The sequence below is a fragment of the Mesoplodon densirostris genome, chromosome 9, assembly GCF_025265405.1.
Source record: "Mesoplodon densirostris isolate mMesDen1 chromosome 9, mMesDen1 primary haplotype, whole genome shotgun sequence".
Taxonomy (NCBI): Eukaryota; Metazoa; Chordata; class Mammalia; order Artiodactyla; family Ziphiidae; genus Mesoplodon; species Mesoplodon densirostris.
In genome coordinates, this window is record NC_082669.1 from 38,007,382 (window position 1) to 38,028,310 (window position 20,929).

Sequence of the window (20,929 nt, forward strand, 5' to 3'; positions counted from 1 at the left end):
AGACCATATTGCATTTAGTTGTTATGTCACCTTAGTCTCTCTGGTCTGTGAGTCTCTCAGCATTTTTAATTTTTCATGACCTTTTAGTTTTGAGGAATATAGGTCAGATATTTTGTAAAACATCCCTCAAATTGAGTTTCTTCTAATGTTTATATCATGATTATACTGGGTTTATGGCTTTTTAGAGGTAAGGTGCCCTTCTCATCGTATCAAGGGTACATGATATTCACATGACATCATGGATGATGTTAACCTTGATCAAGGCAGTGTTTATCAGATTTCTCCACTATAAAGTTACTGTTTTCCTCTTTCCATACTCTCTTCTTTGGAAGGATATCACTATGTCCAGCCCATTCTCACTGGGGAGGCGACAGAGACTAAACTCCTCCTAGAGGGGGAAATACCTATATATATTATTTGGAATTCTTCTGAAAAAAATATTTGTCTCTTATTTGCTAATATTTATTTATTTAGTCATTTATTTATATCAATATGGACTCATGTATATTTATTTTATACTTTGGGTAATAATTCATCCTACGTTATTTGTTCTGTTGCTCAAATTTTTCCAACTTTGACCATTGGAGGTTCTTTCAGGTTGGCTCAATATTTAAAAGTGTAAATGTTTGGTCTAGTTTATGATCATAGGATTGAGTTGCTGAGGCCAGGAAGAAGACAGTATTGTTGTAGGAGATTTTTAGGAATTAAGAGTTCAGGGAGTGAGAAGGAAGAGTAGTTTCAAAGCATGACAGTGAGCCAGAGCTAAAATCATCTAGAAATGAAAGGGAGGGATTGAATGGTAGATGACAGCTTCATGAGTTTTGGAACAGCGTTGGGTGAATGGTTCGCGGGGAGAGAGGGAGAATGATCTGAAATGGTAATGTTACCTCTAGGGCCAGTGGTTTCTTCCAGGGCTATGAGAGGAAAAGCAGTCCTCTTTGAGAAGATTGCAGGGAAAGCAGTGTCTTCAGAGAAGAGCCAGGCTTCTTGTTAGAACAAGAAGAAAGTGACAGTGAGAGAACTGTTGAAGATATAGAGAATTTTGCTGGTAACAGATTGTCAATTCCAGAAGGCACAGTGAAAGAGAACCTCCTTCCAGAATTAGGGTGGAATAGGAGATGAAGGTAAAATAGAGGGCCCGCAAAGAGTTGCGAAGATCAGTGTGCAAGGGCTGAGTGTAACCTGGGAGCTGTACTTTCTTATGGTTCCTGACATCAACAGCGGGGAAGGGAAAATGACTTTAGTCCTGGTGGAGGCAGGTAGTGGTGGTGAGGCTGTGAAAGTTTCTGGTGGGGGGTGCTGTTTTGAGGTCTCCCTTTTGAGCTCTGCAGAGGAAGGCAAAGAAGTATGGAGAGGGACAATTTTACTGAGTATTCATGTGAACTCAGTTATGCAATAGAGGGCTCCCATTTGATCTCTATCAAGTGAATGATAAGAGGCCTGGAGCTGTCTGGTGTTACTAATGTATAATATATACACAGAAAACTGCACAAAACGTAAGTGTTCAGCTTGATGAATTTTCACTAAATGAATACACCTGTGTAACCAGCACTTAGATCAAGAAACATAATATTACCAGAACCCAAGAATTAACTGCCTCAAGAGCAACCACTCTTCTGATTTTTAACAAAATTGATTAATTTTGCCTGTTCTGGAAGTTTATATAAATGTAATTGTATAGCACTACTCTTGTTTGCCTTCCTTTTCCCAATATTGTGACATTGATGTAGTTATAGTTTGCTTATTGTCGTTATGTAGAACTCCATGTATGATATACTATAATTTATCCATCCTACTCTTGATGGACACTTGATCTCTTTCTAGTTTTTGACTGTTTACAAAAACTGCTGCTGTGAATGTTCCTGAACATATCTTTCAGAGACATATATTCACATTTCTGTAAGGTATATATATATATATATTTAAAATTAATTTATTTTCGGCTGTGTTGGGTCTTTTCATTGCAGTGGCTTCTCTTTGTTGCAGAGCATGGGCTCTAGGCTCACGGGCTTCAGTAGTTGTGGCACGTGGGCTCTGTAGTTGTGGCTCGCAGGCTTTAGAGCACAGGCTCAGTAGTTGTGGCGCACGGGCTTATTGCTTCTCGGCATGTGGGATCTTCCTGGACCGGGGCTCGAACCCATGTCCCCTACATTGGCAGACGGGTTCTTAACCACCGGGCCACCAGGGAAGTCCTTGTAAGGTATATTTTTATGTGTGGAGTTGTTAGAGTATGCATGTGTTCAATTAGAGGATATTGCCAAAGTGTTTTCCGAGATACTGTACTAATTTACATCCAGGCTAGCTGTGTATAAATATTCTGGTTGCTTCATATCTTTTTCAGCACTTGGTACTATCTCTTTCATTCTAGCCATACTTGTAAGTGCGTGCATGTGTGTGTGTGTGTGTGTGTGTGAGAGAGAGAGAGAGATATTTCCCTGATGACTAACACACTTAAGCACCTTTTATATTAAGTTTCCATTTGGATAAGTGACATGCTTGCTTTTCCTATTGAATTTTCTGCCTTTTTCTTAATAATTTATGGGTTCTTTGTATGTTCTGGATATGGGACTTTAGTCAGGTATGTCAATTGTAAGTATCTTCTCCCAGTCTTTGGTTTTGCCTTTTCCTTCTCACAGTAGTATCTTTTGATGAATAGAAGTTTTTCTCTTCCCCCCCACCCCCAGCTTTATTGAGGTATGATTGGCAAATAAAAATTATATATATTTAAGGTGTACGTGGTGTTTTGATATACGACAATCAAGCTAATTAACAAATCTGTCACCTCACATAGTTACCATTTGTGTGTGTGTGTGTGTGTGTGGTGAGAACACTTAAGATCTACTCTCTTAGCAAATTTCAAGTATACATTATTACTAACTATGGTTAGCATGCTGCACATTAGGTTACTAGAACTTATTCATCTTATAACTGAAAGTTTGTACCCTTTGGCCAACATCTCCCCATTTCCCCCACCCCCCTGGAAACCACCATTTTACTGTCTGTTACCATGAGTTTGACTTTTTTAGATTCCATGTACAAGTGAGATCTTGCAATGTTTGTCTTTTTTTGTCTGGCTTATTTAACTTCACGTAAGGTCTCCCAGGTTCATCCATGTTTTTGCAAATGGCAGGATTTTCTTCTTTTTAAGGCTGAATAATATTCCATTGTGTGTGTGTTTGTGTGTACGTGTATCACATTTTCTTATCCATTCATTTGTTGGCAGACAGAAGTTCTTACTTTTAATGAATCCAATTTATAAAAACCCCTTTATGATTAGTGCTTTTGTGCTTCTTATTTAAAAAATTTTTGCCTATCCCAAGGTTATAAAGGTATTCTCTTATGTTTTCTCCTAAAATTTTTGTTTTACTTTTTAAAATTAGATCTGTGATCCAGCTGCAACTGACTTTTCCATATGGCATGAGCTATAGGTTGTGGTTCTCTCCCCACTCTGTACCCCATGTAGCTGTCCAGTTGACCTAGTTCCATTTTTTTATAAAGACTACCCTTTCCCTACTGAATTACAGTGTCACTTTGGTTATAAATCAGGTGATAATGTATGTGTATGTCTGTTTCTGGTCACTCTAAACTGTTCCATTTTCTTTTTTGGTAATGATAATATGATGATAATATGATAATACTTTATGGTAATACCACACTGGCTTAATTACTATTGTTTTGGTAAGTTTTATAGTAAGCCTTGATATTTAGAAATCCAAGTCCTCCAACTCTGTTGTTCTTCAAGATTGCTTTGACTATTCTTGATCCATTTGCATATGCCTCTTGATTCCTTTTAACCTTTTAAAAATAAATTTTAAGTAGAGGATTATTTTGAATTTTTGTAAAAATTTTACCTCCCCAATTCTCTGTAACTTGATGTAGTGTCGTTCTGTTTGTGATCGCTTTCTGTCCTAATTTACTAGATAAACAGTGGATAAATACAAAAGAAAACTCATCTGCATTTATATTTACCTTGCTTCATTTTGCTTCACAAATACGTATAACAGGATAAAAATAAGTAGATCTAGGTAGAAAGAAAGTAAGGGTAAGTGTATAATATAAAATGATAAATAAAATTAATCCTGGCCTGCTTACAGAGTTAGGGCAGAAACTTTGACTCCCATTTTATTAAAATCAAAGCAAAGAGAATCTGTAATGAGATTCACAGTATCCATAATATAAAAGCAAACCAGGACTTCCCTGGTGGCACAGTGGTTAAGAATCCACCTGCCAATGCAGGGCACATGGGTTTGAGCCCTGGTCCAGGAAGATCCCACATGCCGCAGAGCAACTGAGCCTGTGCATCACAACTACTGAGCCTGTGCTCTAGAGCCTGTGAGCCACAACTACAGAGCCCACGTGCCACAACTACTGAAGCCTGCGCGGCTAGAGCCCGTGCTCCACAACAAGAGAAGCCACTGCCATGAGAAGCCCGCACACTGCAACGAGAGCAGCCCCCGCTCACCACAACTAGAGAAAGCCCGTGCACAGCAACGAAGACCCAACGCAGCCAAAAATAAAAATAAAAATAAATAAATTTTAAAAATCAGTACTACAATTTAAAAAAAAAAAAAAGAAAAAGTAAACCAGTTACTCTAAAGGAGAGTTTTTCCTGGTATTGAAAAATGTGATTGAAAGATGTGATGTTTCTCCTCCTTTGGATTTTAAAGGGAAGAACATGATCTAACAGGGTTTTCAGTAACATTTTGGGCATAATTCCAAAGCCCAGTTTATTTGAATGGACAGTTCTATAAAATCAATAATATGGTACAAATATGTGGTTTTCTAATAGTGTGGCTTGATCCAAGGATAAAATTTAGAATAAAAAAGGGCTATTTTTTTATCCTGAAAAAATAAAATGCATATCTCTCAAGTAATTCTTAATGTATGAATAAATGAATTAGTGAATATATATATATATTTAACCATTTTTTAATGGAAATTAGACAACAGGAACATTAGAATGTATTCTTTGCAAGAACCTATGTTGTTCATTAAGAAGTATCTGTATACTTTGATAGACAGCTGAGCAGTGGCTATACAAGTTGATATTCCTTGATAATAATATTGCATAGTAATAACACTTTTATTGCAAGGTACTGTAATAAGTGCTTTTATTTACATTTTTTCATTTAATTCTCACAATAATCCATTGAAAGTAGGTACTGTGGTTATCCCTATTTCGTGAATGAAAAAAGTAAGGCAAATAACCTGCCCAAGGTTATACTATAAGTAAGAATAGAATCAGGATTCAGTTTCTGTCAATTCTGTCCCGGTTTTTACTACATGATAATGCTGATTAAAATTAAGAAGGCTAATGCAGGGTTTGTGCCTGACTTAGGAGGTTAGGAAATTCAGCTAGAGCTAATAAAGTTTCCCCTCAAGAAACAGTTTTTAAGTTTATTCTCCTATAGATGGATGGGTGAAGAAAACTACATTGTACTTTGACAAAAGTTTTGCTTGAGATAAATTTGTTTTGCATTTCCTTTAGCTTCCTTTTTTCTTATTTATACTTAAGTAAATTCCAATCTTATGAATAACTATTGTTAAGACTAAGGTCATTTTCTTGGATATTACCACTTTTACTTCTGTTTTATGAATATTAAGCTTTCAGGGAACCAAGTGGCTTACCTAGATAGATTGTTACTGTAGTAAAGAACTGAAATATAAGCAAATTAAATTAATGCTTTCTATAAAGTTAGTTTTGGATGCACGTCTTTTTATATTTTCAGTTTTAAAATGTTTTTCGCAGTTTTCTTTTAATGAATTTATGTATTAACTTATTTATTTTTGGCTGTGTTGGGTCTTCGCTGCTGCGTGCAGGCTTTCTCTGGTTGCGGCGAGTGGTGGCTACTCTTCATTGCGGTGCGCGGGCTTCTCGTAGCGGTGGCTTCTCTCATTGCGGAGCACGGGCTCCAGGCGCGGGGGCTTCCGTAGTTGCAGCACGCGGTAGTTGTGGCACAAGGCTTAGTCGCTCCACGGTATGTGGGATCTTCCTGGATCAGTGATCGAACCCGTGTCCCCTGCATTGGCAAGCAGATTCTTAACCACTGCGGCATGAGGGAAGTCCCTCTACAGTTTTCTTAAGATGCATTATCTACTTGGAATTATTTAATTGAAACTAGGGGAAAATGTCCAGTATGTATTACTAAAAGCTGAATGAAAAATTGCAGAGCCAATTTCATCATGTTATGATATTTATGCTTTTGTCAAAATTGTTGCATTTTAATGCTTGTTTGTGCACACTGGTTTTGAAATGAACCCAGTAATTTATGTTTGAAACTGCTTTAATTTCACAAGTAACAAAGCAGCTAAATTTTATAGGATTACTTTTATTCTTGGTAATCTGACTATAAAGAAAATATATTCAAAATTTTAACATTTTTCTATGTTAATTTTCAGGTTGAAGGTTTAGAACAGATGTGGAAAGATGTTCACTTCAGAGAAAGGGGTTGTGGAGGAATGGTTGTCAGAGTTTAAGGTAATATTTACTGTTTTAATATAATAGTTATATTCCAAAGAAGTTGTATCTGGGATTTAAATTCCAGTGACTTTTTTTTTTTTAATGACTAAAAAGCTAAATATCTGTGGAAGCAAAAGAAGGTTCCAAAAAATCTTATTAAGGAATTATTTACACATAGTAATCTTTCCTAGGAAATTGACTCCTTTTTTCACCAAGTAGTTTAGTTTGTTTTCTCCCTTTTATGGCAACACCACAAAGAATGGTTAAAGTCTCTGAAAGTTGATGTCACTCTCTCCAACCACTATGAAAGATTTACTGTTGAAATGTTTCTCCCAATTTGGGGGGCACTGGGAGTGGGCAGATCAATGATGAGGAGAAGATGGGAAGATATTTGCCCAACTTTCTATCAGTGCATCTTTCTCTAGTTGGCTAACCCAGTGCCTGTATATAACTCTTGGTTAGTTGATGAAGAAATATAAAACTCTGTTTTCTTGTCTCATGAACTCTTCTTTATGATAGTTAAAATAGTGTTCCTTTAACCAGTTAACTAACTTCTTTTTGTCCTCTGGGTCTTGTTACACATAATTATGTGAGCTTCCTGATCATGAACCACAGGAAGGAAGGGTTTGGGCTGAAATTGTCATTTTTTGTCCAGCCAAGTTAGCCCAAGGCCTCGGACAAAAGTCAGACTTATTGGCTTGTTTCAGTGAGGGAGACTATACAATAGGTACCCTGTAGGCATCTCACCAAACAAAGGAAAAAATAAAATTGTTAAAGGATTTTCAGAAAAGGTGAAATTTAAATGAAACAGTATTTTGATAGACTCAAAACAAAGCAGAGCTATGTGTAATGGGGTTAAAATCTGGCCTGGACTGTGAAGAGGACCCAGGGTCATGTTGTCTTGGGAACTACAAAGTTAACATCTGTGTGGAATGTTCGGTTCAGAAACCCCTTATCTGAAGCCTGCTTCTCTGTGTCTAGGTGACTTAGATCCTCCTGCCAAGAGTGGGATGTTTCATTCTTAACCGATATATGTTTAAATGTCAACGTTCTTGATATCTATGATTTTAGATTACAAGGCTTCTCACTGAGTAAGAATACAGTAGTCATTCAAAAATGGAGGTTGTTATGACACTTTTTAGCTGCAGTCTGTCCTTGAGAGAAGCAATGTTTCCTGTTAATTTTGTAGCTGGCCTTACCCGTCGTTATCTCATCCTGATGAATGACAAAGGTTTTCATTTTCTAAGCTTTTATCGTCATGAATTGAATATCTTTCTATGGGTCCCGTAACTCATCATAAAGTGATGTAGTTATACATGCACTTATAAAAGGGCACTGTATATAGTATACATATTTTAATAGTTTGATTAAATCTGGTGTGTGCCTTTTTTTCTTACATATGTTGTCTTTGTGTTTTTAACCTTTTTTCCTGCTTCAAGAGTGTTTAATATGGTTCATTACCATGATTTTTTTTTTTTTTTGGCAAGTTGATTAAAATTGTCAAGTTTAACAGTTGAATACCACTTCTAAGGGCATTCTTATATTAACAATGAAGTAAAATTTGCAAAAGCAAATAGAGCCAGTTAGCCGTTCTTTACTATGGGAGTTGTGTCAAGAGGGCTCCATAAAGGATGTGGGGCTTAGGGGAGGATCAACTATTAAGGCAAATAACTGAAAATCATGACTAATTCTCTTCCCTTCCCATCTTTTTGTTTATTTCCTTCCCTTCCTGGGAAGGAAACTTTTCCTTGAGAGGAGGGGAGTAAGATCACAGGCCCCATGAAATAAAAGGTTATTTAACTTTCCCCTAACCCGCCAAAATTAAATTTACCCAATTTTCAATCAATTTGACATAACAAATGATTTAAATTATTGTCAAGTATAAGGGAAGATATTTCATATTCCTTGGTTAATTTGGTAGGCATTTCTGAAAATTATTTTGAATTGTGTTAATGTGTGTTGAATTCAGCTCTGTTTATATTTGATGAAGAGATTAAGGTTACCAGACAAAATCAGCAGCATAGTAAAAGTGATAGAAGATAGGAAAGTGCATGAAAACAAATCTCCCAACTATACTTTTTTTTTTTTTTTTTTTTCTTTTTGCGGTATGTGGGCCTCTCACTGTTGTGGCCTCTCCCGTTGCGGAGCACAGGCTCCGGATGCGCAGGCCCAGCGGCCATGGCTCACGGGCCCAGCCGCTCCGCGGCATATGGGATCCTCCCAGACCGGGGCACGAACCCGTATCCCCTGCATCGGCAGGCGGACTCTTAACCACTGCGCCACCAGGGAGGCCCCCAACTATACTTTTAAAATTGAATATCTTGTCTTTTGAAATGATTTGTGATGTTAATTATATATTTTGGTGAAAATATTTAAGAAATAAAGTTTAGGGATCATCTGTCTATCTATCTATCATCTATCTATCTATGCCTCTGCTTGGTTGTTTAATCTAATAACCGTGGTGCTAATAAGGCCAAGGTCATCATGATTAATAAAGTAAGTGGTACAGAGTACATGGGGCTGAGAAGTCAGACACCCTTTGGTCTAATTATAATTTTTCCTCTAGGTGGTTTTACGATGTTGGACAAATCACATAACTTCTTTGGGTCTCAGTATCCTCACCAGAAGAACTGAAATAGGTGGTCTTTGAAGATGATTTTAGCTGTGCACTGTTCCATGGGTACAGTCTGAACTCCCAACCTCATAACCTCACTCAACATTCTCTCAAATGCACAAAGACAATGCAGTTTGCTTTGTGCAATTTTTATTTCTTTTTTTCTTTTTTGCCTTTGGAAAAACTAGTATTTACTCTAGCTATGGGCCCTCATTAATATTCTCTTAGTATACCAACAAAGAGAATTAGACTCAGACTTCATTATTTTAAGGTTTCATGAATAGTTAGTTCAATCTTTGTCTTTACAAATATTTATTTATAAAATATTATCTTTCAGATTGTATTGTGTTTTTCTTAATGTTATATGTAGATTTATCCGCCAGATTTTTGATTTTCTGGTAGTCACTGAATCACAATATGTGACTCAAAATCTAGTCTTATGTGTAATGTTGTTGGTCAGAATTGTTTTATTTATTGGTTCTCCACCCATCTGTCCATCTTCATTAATTCTCTTCCACCCAACCCATATCACTTCCTTACATTTTATAAAAGCCATCTGCCAAATGATACTTTAGTATGAAGCATCTGTCTTCTTCAAATTTTGCCAAGACTTATTTCCTACCATAATTTCCCATTATAACTTCTTTTGTCTCCAGTTCTGCCTTCTGAAAAGTGAGAAAGCTTAGCTAGTATTTAAGAAGGCAAGTACCTTTGAACTAGTACAGTGTAAGAAAATTTAAAGGTTTGCTGTCATGGTATTTAAATCCATAGGCTCTTTTAGATCTTAAGGTTTTCAAAACACTGTTCATAAACACAGCAATTGTATTTTCTCTCCTTCTATAGACAAAAGTAACTTTTCCCACATTCACAAAATGAAATAATGACAGAATTGTGATAAAATATAATAGTTCACTACACTAATTTTTAGGAGATCCTTCCTCTCATTTAGCAGTAGTAGCCTAGGCCCAGGATATTTTCTAGAACTTGTCTTTTCAGAAAAGAGCTGTCCTTTTGCTTTTTGCTGTTTCACAAAAAATATTTTACCTCATGATGTAAAATTGGTACGTAAACTGAAAATTGTAGTTCACATTTTTAATGACTCTTCCAGTTTTAGCCTAGATAGTATAAGTAATAATGTTTCTATTCACTAATCATTTTTTAAGATTTATTTTTCAATTCACTTGGTTTAAAATTTTATGTTTAGACATGCATGTGCACGTGTGCACATACACACACATATATTAATGTGTTTTACATGTACGTTTAGGTTCGTTATCATTCAGGTGATTGGAAATCTGTTGTTTATTTGACTATTATTCCCTTTTATATAAATTCCATCAATATTAGGTTACTCTTGATCAAATAACGGAAATGGAATGTTGCCCGGAGATCTTTTGCTACATGCTTTTGAAATACTGAAGAAAGCCCTAATCTCCTCTTTGTGTAAGCAGCTGCAGTGAAACTCCCCGCTTCTCCCCCCCCACCCCGCCCCGGAAGAATTGTGGAAGGTTCCCAGATAGTTCACATTTACTTACCATTCTGGTAAACAAAACTATCTTAATAAATTAAAAAAAGAAGCTATTCACTTATATATCCTAAGGTGAAATGTGACCTATTTTTAAAGAATCTACTGAAGAGTAAACAGTGACAGTATTTATTTCTTATTTTGTTCATCTATATAAATGTCTTCAGCAAAGATTTGAGTACGAGGCTTTGTGCTGAATGCTGTGGATGGAGAGATAAGATAGTTCTTGCCCTCAAGGAGTTCACAGTAGGGTAAAAATGAACCAAATGTCCTTATTATAAAAATTAATGCTGTTTAATTTTCTATGTCTATTTATGCACACACACACCTATATACACTAACCATAACCCATTTTAAATCATGAAATACTAGGATGTGGGACATGTAAGAAATAGTGTATATCTTGGAATGACTGTTAGCAGTATCTTGAGACATATCTACTGCAGGATTAACATTGTTGATTAATTGGTTGATTGATAGAAATAATTTTCATGGGAAAAAATAATGACTTGGGAGACAGAAGTTGTTAAGGAAGGGGTATACTCTAGAAGGATAGGTTTTTATCATTTGTTATGATGAAGTGGGTTTTTGTTTTTTGTTTTTCTTCAGATTTCCCTACTACTTTTATCCTAAACCGTCTGACTTACTACTGGAGTTTTATCTCTTCCCATTCCTCTCTGGTCATAGTGTCCTTTCTGAAAGGGTGGCTCTGTGATTAATTGCTGATATTTTAAATGGCATTAAGAACACTAGTTTGTTGGTAGTGTGGCTATCTTTTTCTCCAGTTCTGAGAAGTAAAAAATTTCCCCCCAATTCTGTAAATTAGAACAGTCTTACTTAACAGTCACAACATGTAACTCAGGAGTTACTTTGATAGATGATCTGTGGCTTTAAGGTTTGAAACATTAGATCCTTTTATAACATGTTTATTAAGAAACAGGATAAAATACTGCTAATAAGATTGGTAACCTGTATAATGCTACAAAAAATGTATCTCTGGCTTTACAAATGATTTGTATTCTTATTTCTAACCCCAAACTGTGATCAAAGATGAAGTGCTGATGTTAATTTATGTCCCTGTTGATGTTGAGGATTAAATATATCTTTTATTTTATTTTTACATTTTTTTTGTTGAGATATAATTCACATAATGAAAAATTCACTATTTTAAGATGAAAATACAGTGGTTTTTAGTGGTTTTACAATGTTGTGCCACTAACACAAGCATCTAATCCTAGGACATTTCCATCACCTCCAAAAGAAACTCCATACCTGGTTAGTCACTCCCAATTCTTCCTTCTCCCAATTCCCCGTCCCCCAATCTCTGGCAACAACTAATCTGCTTCCTGTATTTGGATTTGTCTATTCTGGACATTTCATAAAAATAAAATGTATTTTTTTAAATTTGTTTAGACACTACCAGAAACATCTTTACCAAGTTATGCTACAAATTTGAAAGACAAGAATTCTTTAGTTTCATCTCTCTATAAAGTTATCCAGGAGCCACAAAGTGAGGTAGGTACTCTAATAGTTTATTGTGCTAGTAGTATTCATTTGATTGATTTTTTAATTTGTTACTGTGAAAAATAACACATATATTAAAAAGGGTAAGAAAAATATAGTTTAAAGAATTGTAATATATATTCTGGAGTGTTTAACTGATTTCTTTTGAGAAGTGGATAGAGGGATAAGAGAAGAATATATTATGTGCAGAAAAATGGCAGAATAAAAAAAATTATAATAAAATGAGATCCAGTGTACCATCACCCGGGCCAAGAAATAGAATTATTACCATATTCCAAAGCCACCTCTGAACATGTTCCTGCTCATCTACCTATGCATTATGTATGTAGGTATCTGTCTGTCTATCTATCTATCTATATATCTATCTTGCTGGAGATAGCCTTGGAAAGTCTGGGTCACTGCATTCATTTATTCATTCAGCAAATATCTGTGTGCCCATTATGAGCCAGCTGCAGTGCTAGGCAACAGAAAATCAAAGATGAGTAGAACATGGTCTTTATCCCGTAAGAGGAAAGGGAGGAAATATGTAAATACATGCTTTCAAGGCAGTGCCTAACTGAGTCTAGATGGATTTGCACATGTTTTCCAGGTGTGGAAAGTAAAAGGACATTCCGAGCTGTAGGGATAGTATATGGAGGCCTGAGAAAATGTGAGGAATTTGAGGAGTAGCAAGTAGTTTGGTCCTGCTGGTGTTTTTCCCGGTCCTTTCTTCTTTTCTCTGTGCACCCCTCCACCCCACCCCGCATTTCCTTTTCTTTTTTAGATAGCAAATTTACTTTGAAGGTGACAAAATGATCTATACTCCAGATTCTGGTGCTTATAAATCCCACCATTCATAGTAGAAATATAATAGGTAAGGATTGGAATTAGTGAGGAAAATCAAAAGGCATGGCATTCAGATAAAAGCAAATAGGCTAATGCAGTAGTTAACAAGAGATGAAAGACTGCTGGGAACTGAAGCTGGAAAGATAGGTTTAGGTTGTAACCATGGCGGGCCTAGAATTCCATCATAAGCAGTTTAGACTTCTTTTGTGCTGATGACTTGACCAGATGATTGTTTTCGGAAAGGACAGATTGGAGAATGGAAGAAATGAAAGCAAGAAGACTAGGAGGCTGTGACAACAGTGTAGGAGGGCTGTTGAGAACCTGAACTAAGGCAGCGTCAGTGGGACTGGAAAGAGGTGGAGTAGAGAGGAGGAGTATGAGGTATGCATTCTTTTTATACTTGAGTTTGGTCGGTGAAACGATAGGCTCTAAGACCACTAATCCTATTATCTAGGGGTAAAACAACTTACATCCCCGCGTCTAGTCCTATGTGGACCTATATGCCTTTGGGATGAAACTATCAAAACTAGAGTCTTTTGTTATTTGAGTAGGTAACCTCTTTTGGAGGGGGTCTAGAATAACCCAGCTTCTACTGATTATTCCATAAAGAAGATTATAAAGGTTATGAATTTTAGGTGCTGGAAAAAAGACTAGGGTTTATATTGACAAGACAAAAACTTTAACTGGAATAACTAAATAGAGCAACCTTCCTCCTTCCCAAAGCTTCTTAATTTGTATAGTAGCTTGTTTTCTTGAAGGGTTTTAGCTTTTGAAGTATTTGGGTAGAAGCTGTCTTACAGTTTTCCATGTTTATTTGAGAATTATTTTACCAAATGGAGCAAGTATAGCTGTGTGCTTTATTATTTTTTTTAACAAATTAAGTCTTATTTATCATTTACTGCTCAGTATTTTGAAAGACTTAAAAATTATTTCTCCGGGCTTCCCTGGTGGCGCAGTGGTTGCGAGTCTGCCTGCCGATGCAGGAGACGCAGGTTCGTGCCCCGGTCCGGGAGGATCCCATATGCCGCGGAGCGGCTGGGCCCGTGAGCCATGGCCGCTGAGCCTGCGCGTCCGGAGCCTGTGCTCCGCAACGGGAGAGGCCACAACAGCGAGAGGCCCGCGAACTGCAAAAAAAAAAAAAAAAAAAAAAAAAAAAAAAAATTATTTCTCCAATGAAGTGTGTTTTTACCAGGTTGCTTTGGATAGAGGTAAATTTCTGATAGGCTAGTTTGGTTCATAGCATTTCTTTCATTCAGATGACAGTGAGCTCTAATGACTCAGAGCAGTATATCTCAAACTATTTGTGGTGAAGTACCAGTTAAAATTTTTTTTTCCAATCTCTCACAGACCAATATGTGTACCTAATGTGTATGACAAGTATGCAACTCACATCACATGCGAGGTACCACATAAATTTGATAACCCCTAACTGATCCATACTCTGTTCAATAATAATCTGCTGATCACCCTCTTTGTTATTGCAGCCATATCAAGTTGCTATAAAAGTTTTTAAATATTTCCTCTCAATTTCTGTATTTATATTGTTGAGGACTGGTAACAGTTTGTAGATGGTCTTCAGTCCATGGACCACACTTTCAGAAGCACTGGTTTAGGAGGTTTTGCATGTAAGTTTGTTTTATGTTTTTAGCCTGATGAATGTGGTAAAGACAGTGTGTATTCTGTATTCTTAAAAAGACAACTCAATCTTTAAAAGTGTACTTAGAAGTGCTTCTGAAATATAGCAGTGTCTACTTTAACATCATAACCTTCCTTTTGCTCTTCAGAACACTTTGTGTCTTAAAGTGGAGATATTCCCAAAAAGTTGACGTCATTGTCTTTTGGCATTTTTGAAACTTGGAACATTGATTCTGCTGTTATTTGAAGTCTGGGAAATTTGGTAATTGGATTTTACAAGTAGTACTTTTTCATTATTCAGTTAAATTCATTTGATAAATATTTATTGAACACATATAGCGTGCCAGAAATCACTTAGAAATGTAGCAGTGAACAAAATAGAACAAATTCTTTTTCTTATAGATTAGAGCTTGTATTCTGGCAGGTGAAAGAAACATTAAACAAATACCTAAATGTATAATAAAATGTCAGTGATAAAACTGTGAAGATAAATAAAGCAGAGTAGCGGAAGTATGTGTTGGGACTGAGGAGGTGAATTAGAGGAAGAAAATAAAACTGGGGCAAGAGCTTTCCAGAGAGGGAATAGTAAGTGCAAAGGCCCTGAGGCAGGTGTGTGTGGCAGGCTCAAGAAACTGTAAAGAGGCAGTTTATGGATACAATGAAATTTCCTTAACCAGTGCTTTTAATTGACTAAGATAGGCATAGGATTAGAGGCTAACAATGCTCAAGTCTGTTATGAAACCAGCTGTTTTTTTTGAAAAAGCCACATAAAATCTTCTAGGCATAGCAATCCCAGAGTGAGAGGAGGTCAGTTCATTGCCTACTGGCACCTGAAGAGTAGTGCCCTCCAACTTTTCTGCATCTGTTTCCTACCTGTATTCTCAGTAGTTGTTCAATGCAAAAAACGTTTGGAAGATTCTCTTGTGAATTTACCCAAACTTAGCTCTTTTCCATCTTCTATCCCTGCTTTAGTCATTTAAAGGCATTTTTATGATACATTTCTATTATTAAAATTCTCTCTTAAGATACAGCTTCTTACTTATGAATAGATTTTTGTAAAAGTTCATTTGTAACTCAGTTGTTTTAGAATTCAGAATGTATTTTAGAATGGAAAGAAGGTACATGATGATCAGACCATAAAAAGGCCATTTAACACATCAAAATATACTTGAGGTGCAGTTCTCTCTTAACAGTATTAAGAAACCTACCCACCAAGTATAACAATGTTTTCATGAGAAAATAATTCAAAAGTTCAAGCAAGACACTAGGAATACAGCATGTTCTAATGCTCCATTGCTTGTCTCAAATATATTCAGGTTAGTTAAGTCAAACACTGCTTGTGTTTCCCACATTGTATATTGTTTTATTCTTTTCCGACATTTTTCATGTATGTTTATAAAGGAGTTAGAAAGCCTTGGCTTCAGTCTGACTTTCGTGAGCTGTGTGATTTTTTTGGTTTCAGTTGATAGCTTCTTTGTCTCAATTTCCTTATGTAGAAAGTATACATGAGGGTAATGACACTGTACCATATAATATTGTGGGAATTAAATGGGTTCATATATGTGAACATACTTTGCAAGCTGTAAAATCCTGCACAGATACTGGTATTTACCTCTAGTGGTTTGATATGCATAATTTCATCTAATCTCATTGCAATATATAACTTCTGCATCCCTTTTGAGTCTGTCTTCATTTGGTTCTGCTTTCATAAACCAAAACTCCATTTAATTTTAGACTTTAAACCAGTTTAAAAGGCCTTTTGGAGTGTTTTGATTAAAATTGATTATGTGTTCATGTAGCCTATTGAATAAATTTTCAGCATAAAGTTTCACAAGTTTGCAAATAATTTTTAGACTATATTAATCGATTTAATCAAAGCTTTCCCTGGTATTTAGAGATGACCGATATTACACCACAATACAGGATTATCGACCCTGGTCCACAAAGAAATTTTAAAAACTCCACCCTGAAAGCTAAACATTCCCCTACCAGTCTTTCTTCCACCATCCCCCTCTCCATTCTTCCAAATTCCTACCCTAAAAACTTTTCTTGCTATCTGTGAATGGGGTTACTTTGCCTTTGACCCTCCAGTTTCCTTTTGCCTTTGCCATGCCACAGTGGACACCTGTTGCACTCTGATGACCATTCTGAGAGTGGAAAAATGTTCTTTAACTGTCAGAAGATAGTTTTTCAATAGGAAAGACCAGTTTGATTTAGTCAATATTTATTAAAGTATAACTTTTTCTATAATACTGACTTTAATTATACCCGATTTGCTTTACATATTGAACTTTTTTGAAATCAAAACATCCACTTTAGTTCCTGTTCATTCCAATTATTGGTAGTAGAAAATGTGTTTCGTAAATTGACGTCAATCTATGGCCTAAGTTAGTGAAGTGAATGAACTCCCGTTCGCTGAAAATATAATAGTAGCCTGCTTGTTTGAAAAGTAGCCCTGACATATTCATTAATGACTTGTGTGTGATGATTATATATGCTTTAAGGTAATACTTACCTATAAGAGTCTCTTCTCTTGACTTTCTGATATTTTAAAAAAATGTCTGTTATAAAGATACAGTCAGCTCTGTTAATTGGGTAACTGGGGGAGTGTGGTGGGGGGAAAAACGTAAGTCCAAATCAAGTTTAAAATAAAATGATAGCAACATTTAGATCATCCAGGGGAATTAACCATGGTTACAGTAAGAAACTAGACCTAGGGGCTTTATATTATTCAGCTTCTCCCTCCACATATACTGGGCGTTGCTCTCCGATGCTGCCTAGTTATAACTCAGGAAGGCAATGAGACAGTAACTCCCTAGGACTCCCATTTCAATTTCTCCAACCCTGTAGCCAGTCATTTATATTGACATGTTTTATCTGGAAGCAAGGATATTCAGGAAGAAACTTCTCACAACCTATCTATTTTAGGAATTTTAAAAGATATGGTTTTAATAACAATACTACCTTCGAGTTACAGAATGTTTTAGAGTTTATAAAGTGCTTCAGTATACACTTAGTTTGCAGTTTGGCCTTCCACTAGAGTTCATTACTAAATAGCTTAGCTGTGAAGAGTTTTGTGTTTCTAAAAAATGGAAACATTTGTATATTTCAGTAATTACCAATCAGGGAAAACCTTTTATATTTCATACATCAGTGTCATTCAAATACAGTCCAGTCCTTGAATGAATATTTTGTCTTTCTTGCAGTTGCTAGAACCTGTCTGTCACCAGCTCTTTGAATTCTATCGCAGTGGAGAGGAGCAGTTGCTTCGATTTACACTGCAGTTTCTTCCAGAACTGATTTGGTGCTACCTTGCCGTCTCAGCCAGCAGAAATGTGCATAGCAGTGGATGCATTGAAGCTCTTCTCCTAGGGGTTTACAATTTGGTTTGTATTTAATGTAGTTAACAAAATGTTTTCTGACAAAAATAACCCTTTCAACAAAAATGAATACATAATGGCAGCTATTTTTCATTTTAGTAAAGCTAATATTTATTTTTAATACATCAAATGACTCATAGCTCATTCTCCCAAAAATAACTTTATGGAGGTTGAAGGCTATATGGGCATACATACAATTATGTAAATATACATTTTTTGATTGATTGGAGACTAAAAATCAGTCCATTTAAATAATTTTATGGAGGTATCTGAAAATATCAGTGTTGAGTTTTAAATTTTTTAAACTTAAAATCCACTGTCTATTAATTGTCTGTTGTGACCTTCACAGAAAGTTTGGGAGAAAAGATCTAGTCTAATATCTACCAATAATAATTCTGTAAAATCTGGACTGTCTCCAGACTTCACACCATTGATTTAAAATATATAGTTTGCATTACTAATAGTGTTTGTATATTAAATAGTACAATATTCTAGATACATACTTAAGGTTTGTACTTTTTAAAGTGGAAAAAAAAATTTAAGGGTCATTTCATAATGTATTTCATAACTATGTTAATTGATTTAGAAAGTAGAACTTTTTACATGAGAAAAAAATCAATGATTACCATACTACATCTGTATTTCATCCTTAAAACTATGGTACTTATATTTTAAGGAGAAGGTTAACTCCTAGTATTTGTGAATAATCGATTATCATAGTTTAAGATTTTAGCTGAATTTAAAATTCCTTTCTTCTCAAGTCTTTTTTTTAGACTAACAGTTTAAATTCAGCTTTTAAATTTATGTATAAAAAATAAATATTGTAAGATATTTTCTTTCACTTTTGTAGGAAATAGTTGACAAACAGGGACATAGCAAAGTATTGAGTTTTACGATCCCATCTTTATCCAAACCATCTGTATATCATGAGGTAAGTGACATTTTTATCAAAGTAAGTTTATTGGTCCTAAGATTTGAAGTTGCTATAAATTAGGGTCTGGTTATTGAGACAAAAAGTTTGATCAGTTTATTAGTGCCTTAAAAAGTATAAAACACCACACAAAGTATTGGCTGTTCCCAAAGTAAAAATGGGCAATCAAAATCATTAAACTAAAACCTGATTGTAAAAGATCTATTAAAAGTATTCATTTTGAAATATTCTCCCCTTCTCCTGACAGATAAGATTAGATTTTTTATGTGTGGCAATTATGTATTTCTGGGGTAGAATTTTTAAAGTTAAACTATTTTGTATTTCTATTTGTGGTTTGTTTTTAATTATTTGTTAAATCTTTGAGCAGACTACTTAGTAGGCAGTCTGAATATTTCCAAGATGTATGATGTTCTTGGCAATCATTCTTACTGGTGTATATATTCTAAATACCACATCTTCAACAGAATGTTGTTTTCTTTATTCACATGTCTTTTCTTTAGCCTTCCAGCATTGGGTCCATGGCTCTGACCGAGAGTGCCCTATCCCAGCATGGCTTGTCAAAAGTTGTGTACAGCGGACCTCACCCCCAAAGGGAGATGCTGACAGCACAGAATAGGTATACTGTGGAGACATAACCTGCTATTGTACCATGCTAATTTTTTAAGAATTATTTCAGTAGATTTATAAATAATGTTTAATGAGTTGTATGTAACAATTTTTAAAATGTTGAGTCATTTTATACAAGAGAAAAACACATCTTCCCGATTTGTCACTTACACTTTGCTTCAGATGTCATCTGGAACATTGAATTTTTAAGATAATTTTCATATGACTGTTACTTTTTCCTTTCAGTTTTGTATTCTTATTGGTGTGATTATATTGTACAGGTCTGTTCTGTAACATAATATCCCTCCCCAATGCTTGCTTAATTACAGTTGACTTCTTAGAATTCTCAAGATTTGTAAATATTCTTTTGGTTTATCTTTAGGTTTGAAGTGTTGACATTCCTTTTGTTGTGTTACAATGCTGCCCTAACTTATATGCCCAGTGTTTCTCTTCAATCACTGTGTCAAATTTGTTCAAGGTAAATTAAAATTCAAATGTTTTTAGTATTGAACTAGATGAATCTAGGATTGCTAGTTTGTTATATATCTACGTTATTTTTGTTTTGTTTAATCATTTGCTTGAAACACTAAATAGGTTAATATAAAGCTCCACATAGTTGACATACAGAAAGCTCCCTAAAAACACAATGAAGTCACAAAACACACAGTGAAGTGGGTAAAGCTGAATAACATTTCAATAGAATATTTAATTAGAAAAGGATCATACTATATAATTAAAAGAATGGAACTATTATGACCTTTCAGTTTTTGGCATGTGGTTGGTTTCTGTTTTCTTTGCTTTTTTATCTGTCTGTTTATCTATCTATCTATCTATCTAGGTAGTTATTTTTTTTATTTTTTTATTTTTTATTTTTTTTCTTTTTGCGGTATGCGGGCCTCTCACTGTTGTGGCCTCTCCCGTTGCGGAGCACAGGCTCCGGATGCGCAGGCCCAGCGGCCATGGCTCACGGGCCCAGCTGCTCCGCGGCATATGGGATCCTCCCAGACCGGGGCACGAACCCGTATCCCCTGCATCGGCAGGCGAACTCTCAAACCACTGAGCCACCAGGGAGGCCCTAGGTAGTTATTTTTATTGTGCTCTAATTTGGTACCAAGAAGGAAGTAAGAGATACTGGTTTTTAAACTTTTCATGTTAAAAAAAATTTAGCCAAGAGCTTGGTTAAGTAAATTATGGTAATCCTTGTGTATACTATGCAAATATTTAAGAATTCTGATTTAAAAGAGTACTTAATGATAGTATATATGGTGTGATTCCAGTGTTGACTGAATATGACCAGAATATTAACAATAGTTATGTCTACTTGGTGGAATTATAGTTTATTTTAATTTTTTTCCTGTGTGATTTTCTGTCATTCTCTACATTTTCTATGTTGACGATGTTACCTTTTTTTTTTTTTTTTTGGCCGCAC

General features: G+C 35.5%; 1 protein-coding gene across 4 annotated transcripts in view; it reads left to right on the forward strand.

Moving 5' to 3' along the window:
- Positions 1-20,929, forward strand: part of HYCC1 (hyccin PI4KA lipid kinase complex subunit 1) — a 94,827-nt gene that overhangs the window by 41,558 nt on the left and 32,340 nt on the right. For 3 of the 4 annotated variants that reach the window (XM_060108293.1, XM_060108296.1, XM_060108295.1), the window contains exons 2-7: positions 6,400-6,478; positions 12,013-12,114; positions 17,790-17,969; positions 18,814-18,894; positions 19,395-19,510; positions 19,883-19,978. In XM_060108293.1, coding sequence (XP_059964276.1) covers positions 6,428-6,478; positions 12,013-12,114; positions 17,790-17,969; positions 18,814-18,894; positions 19,395-19,510; positions 19,883-19,978 — 626 coding nt within the window. In that variant the 5' untranslated portion in view covers positions 6,400-6,427. The remainder of the gene's footprint in view (positions 1-6,399; positions 6,479-12,012; positions 12,115-17,789; positions 17,970-18,813; positions 18,895-19,394; positions 19,511-19,882; positions 19,979-20,929) is intronic. The other variant, XM_060108294.1, reaches the window with a different exon arrangement.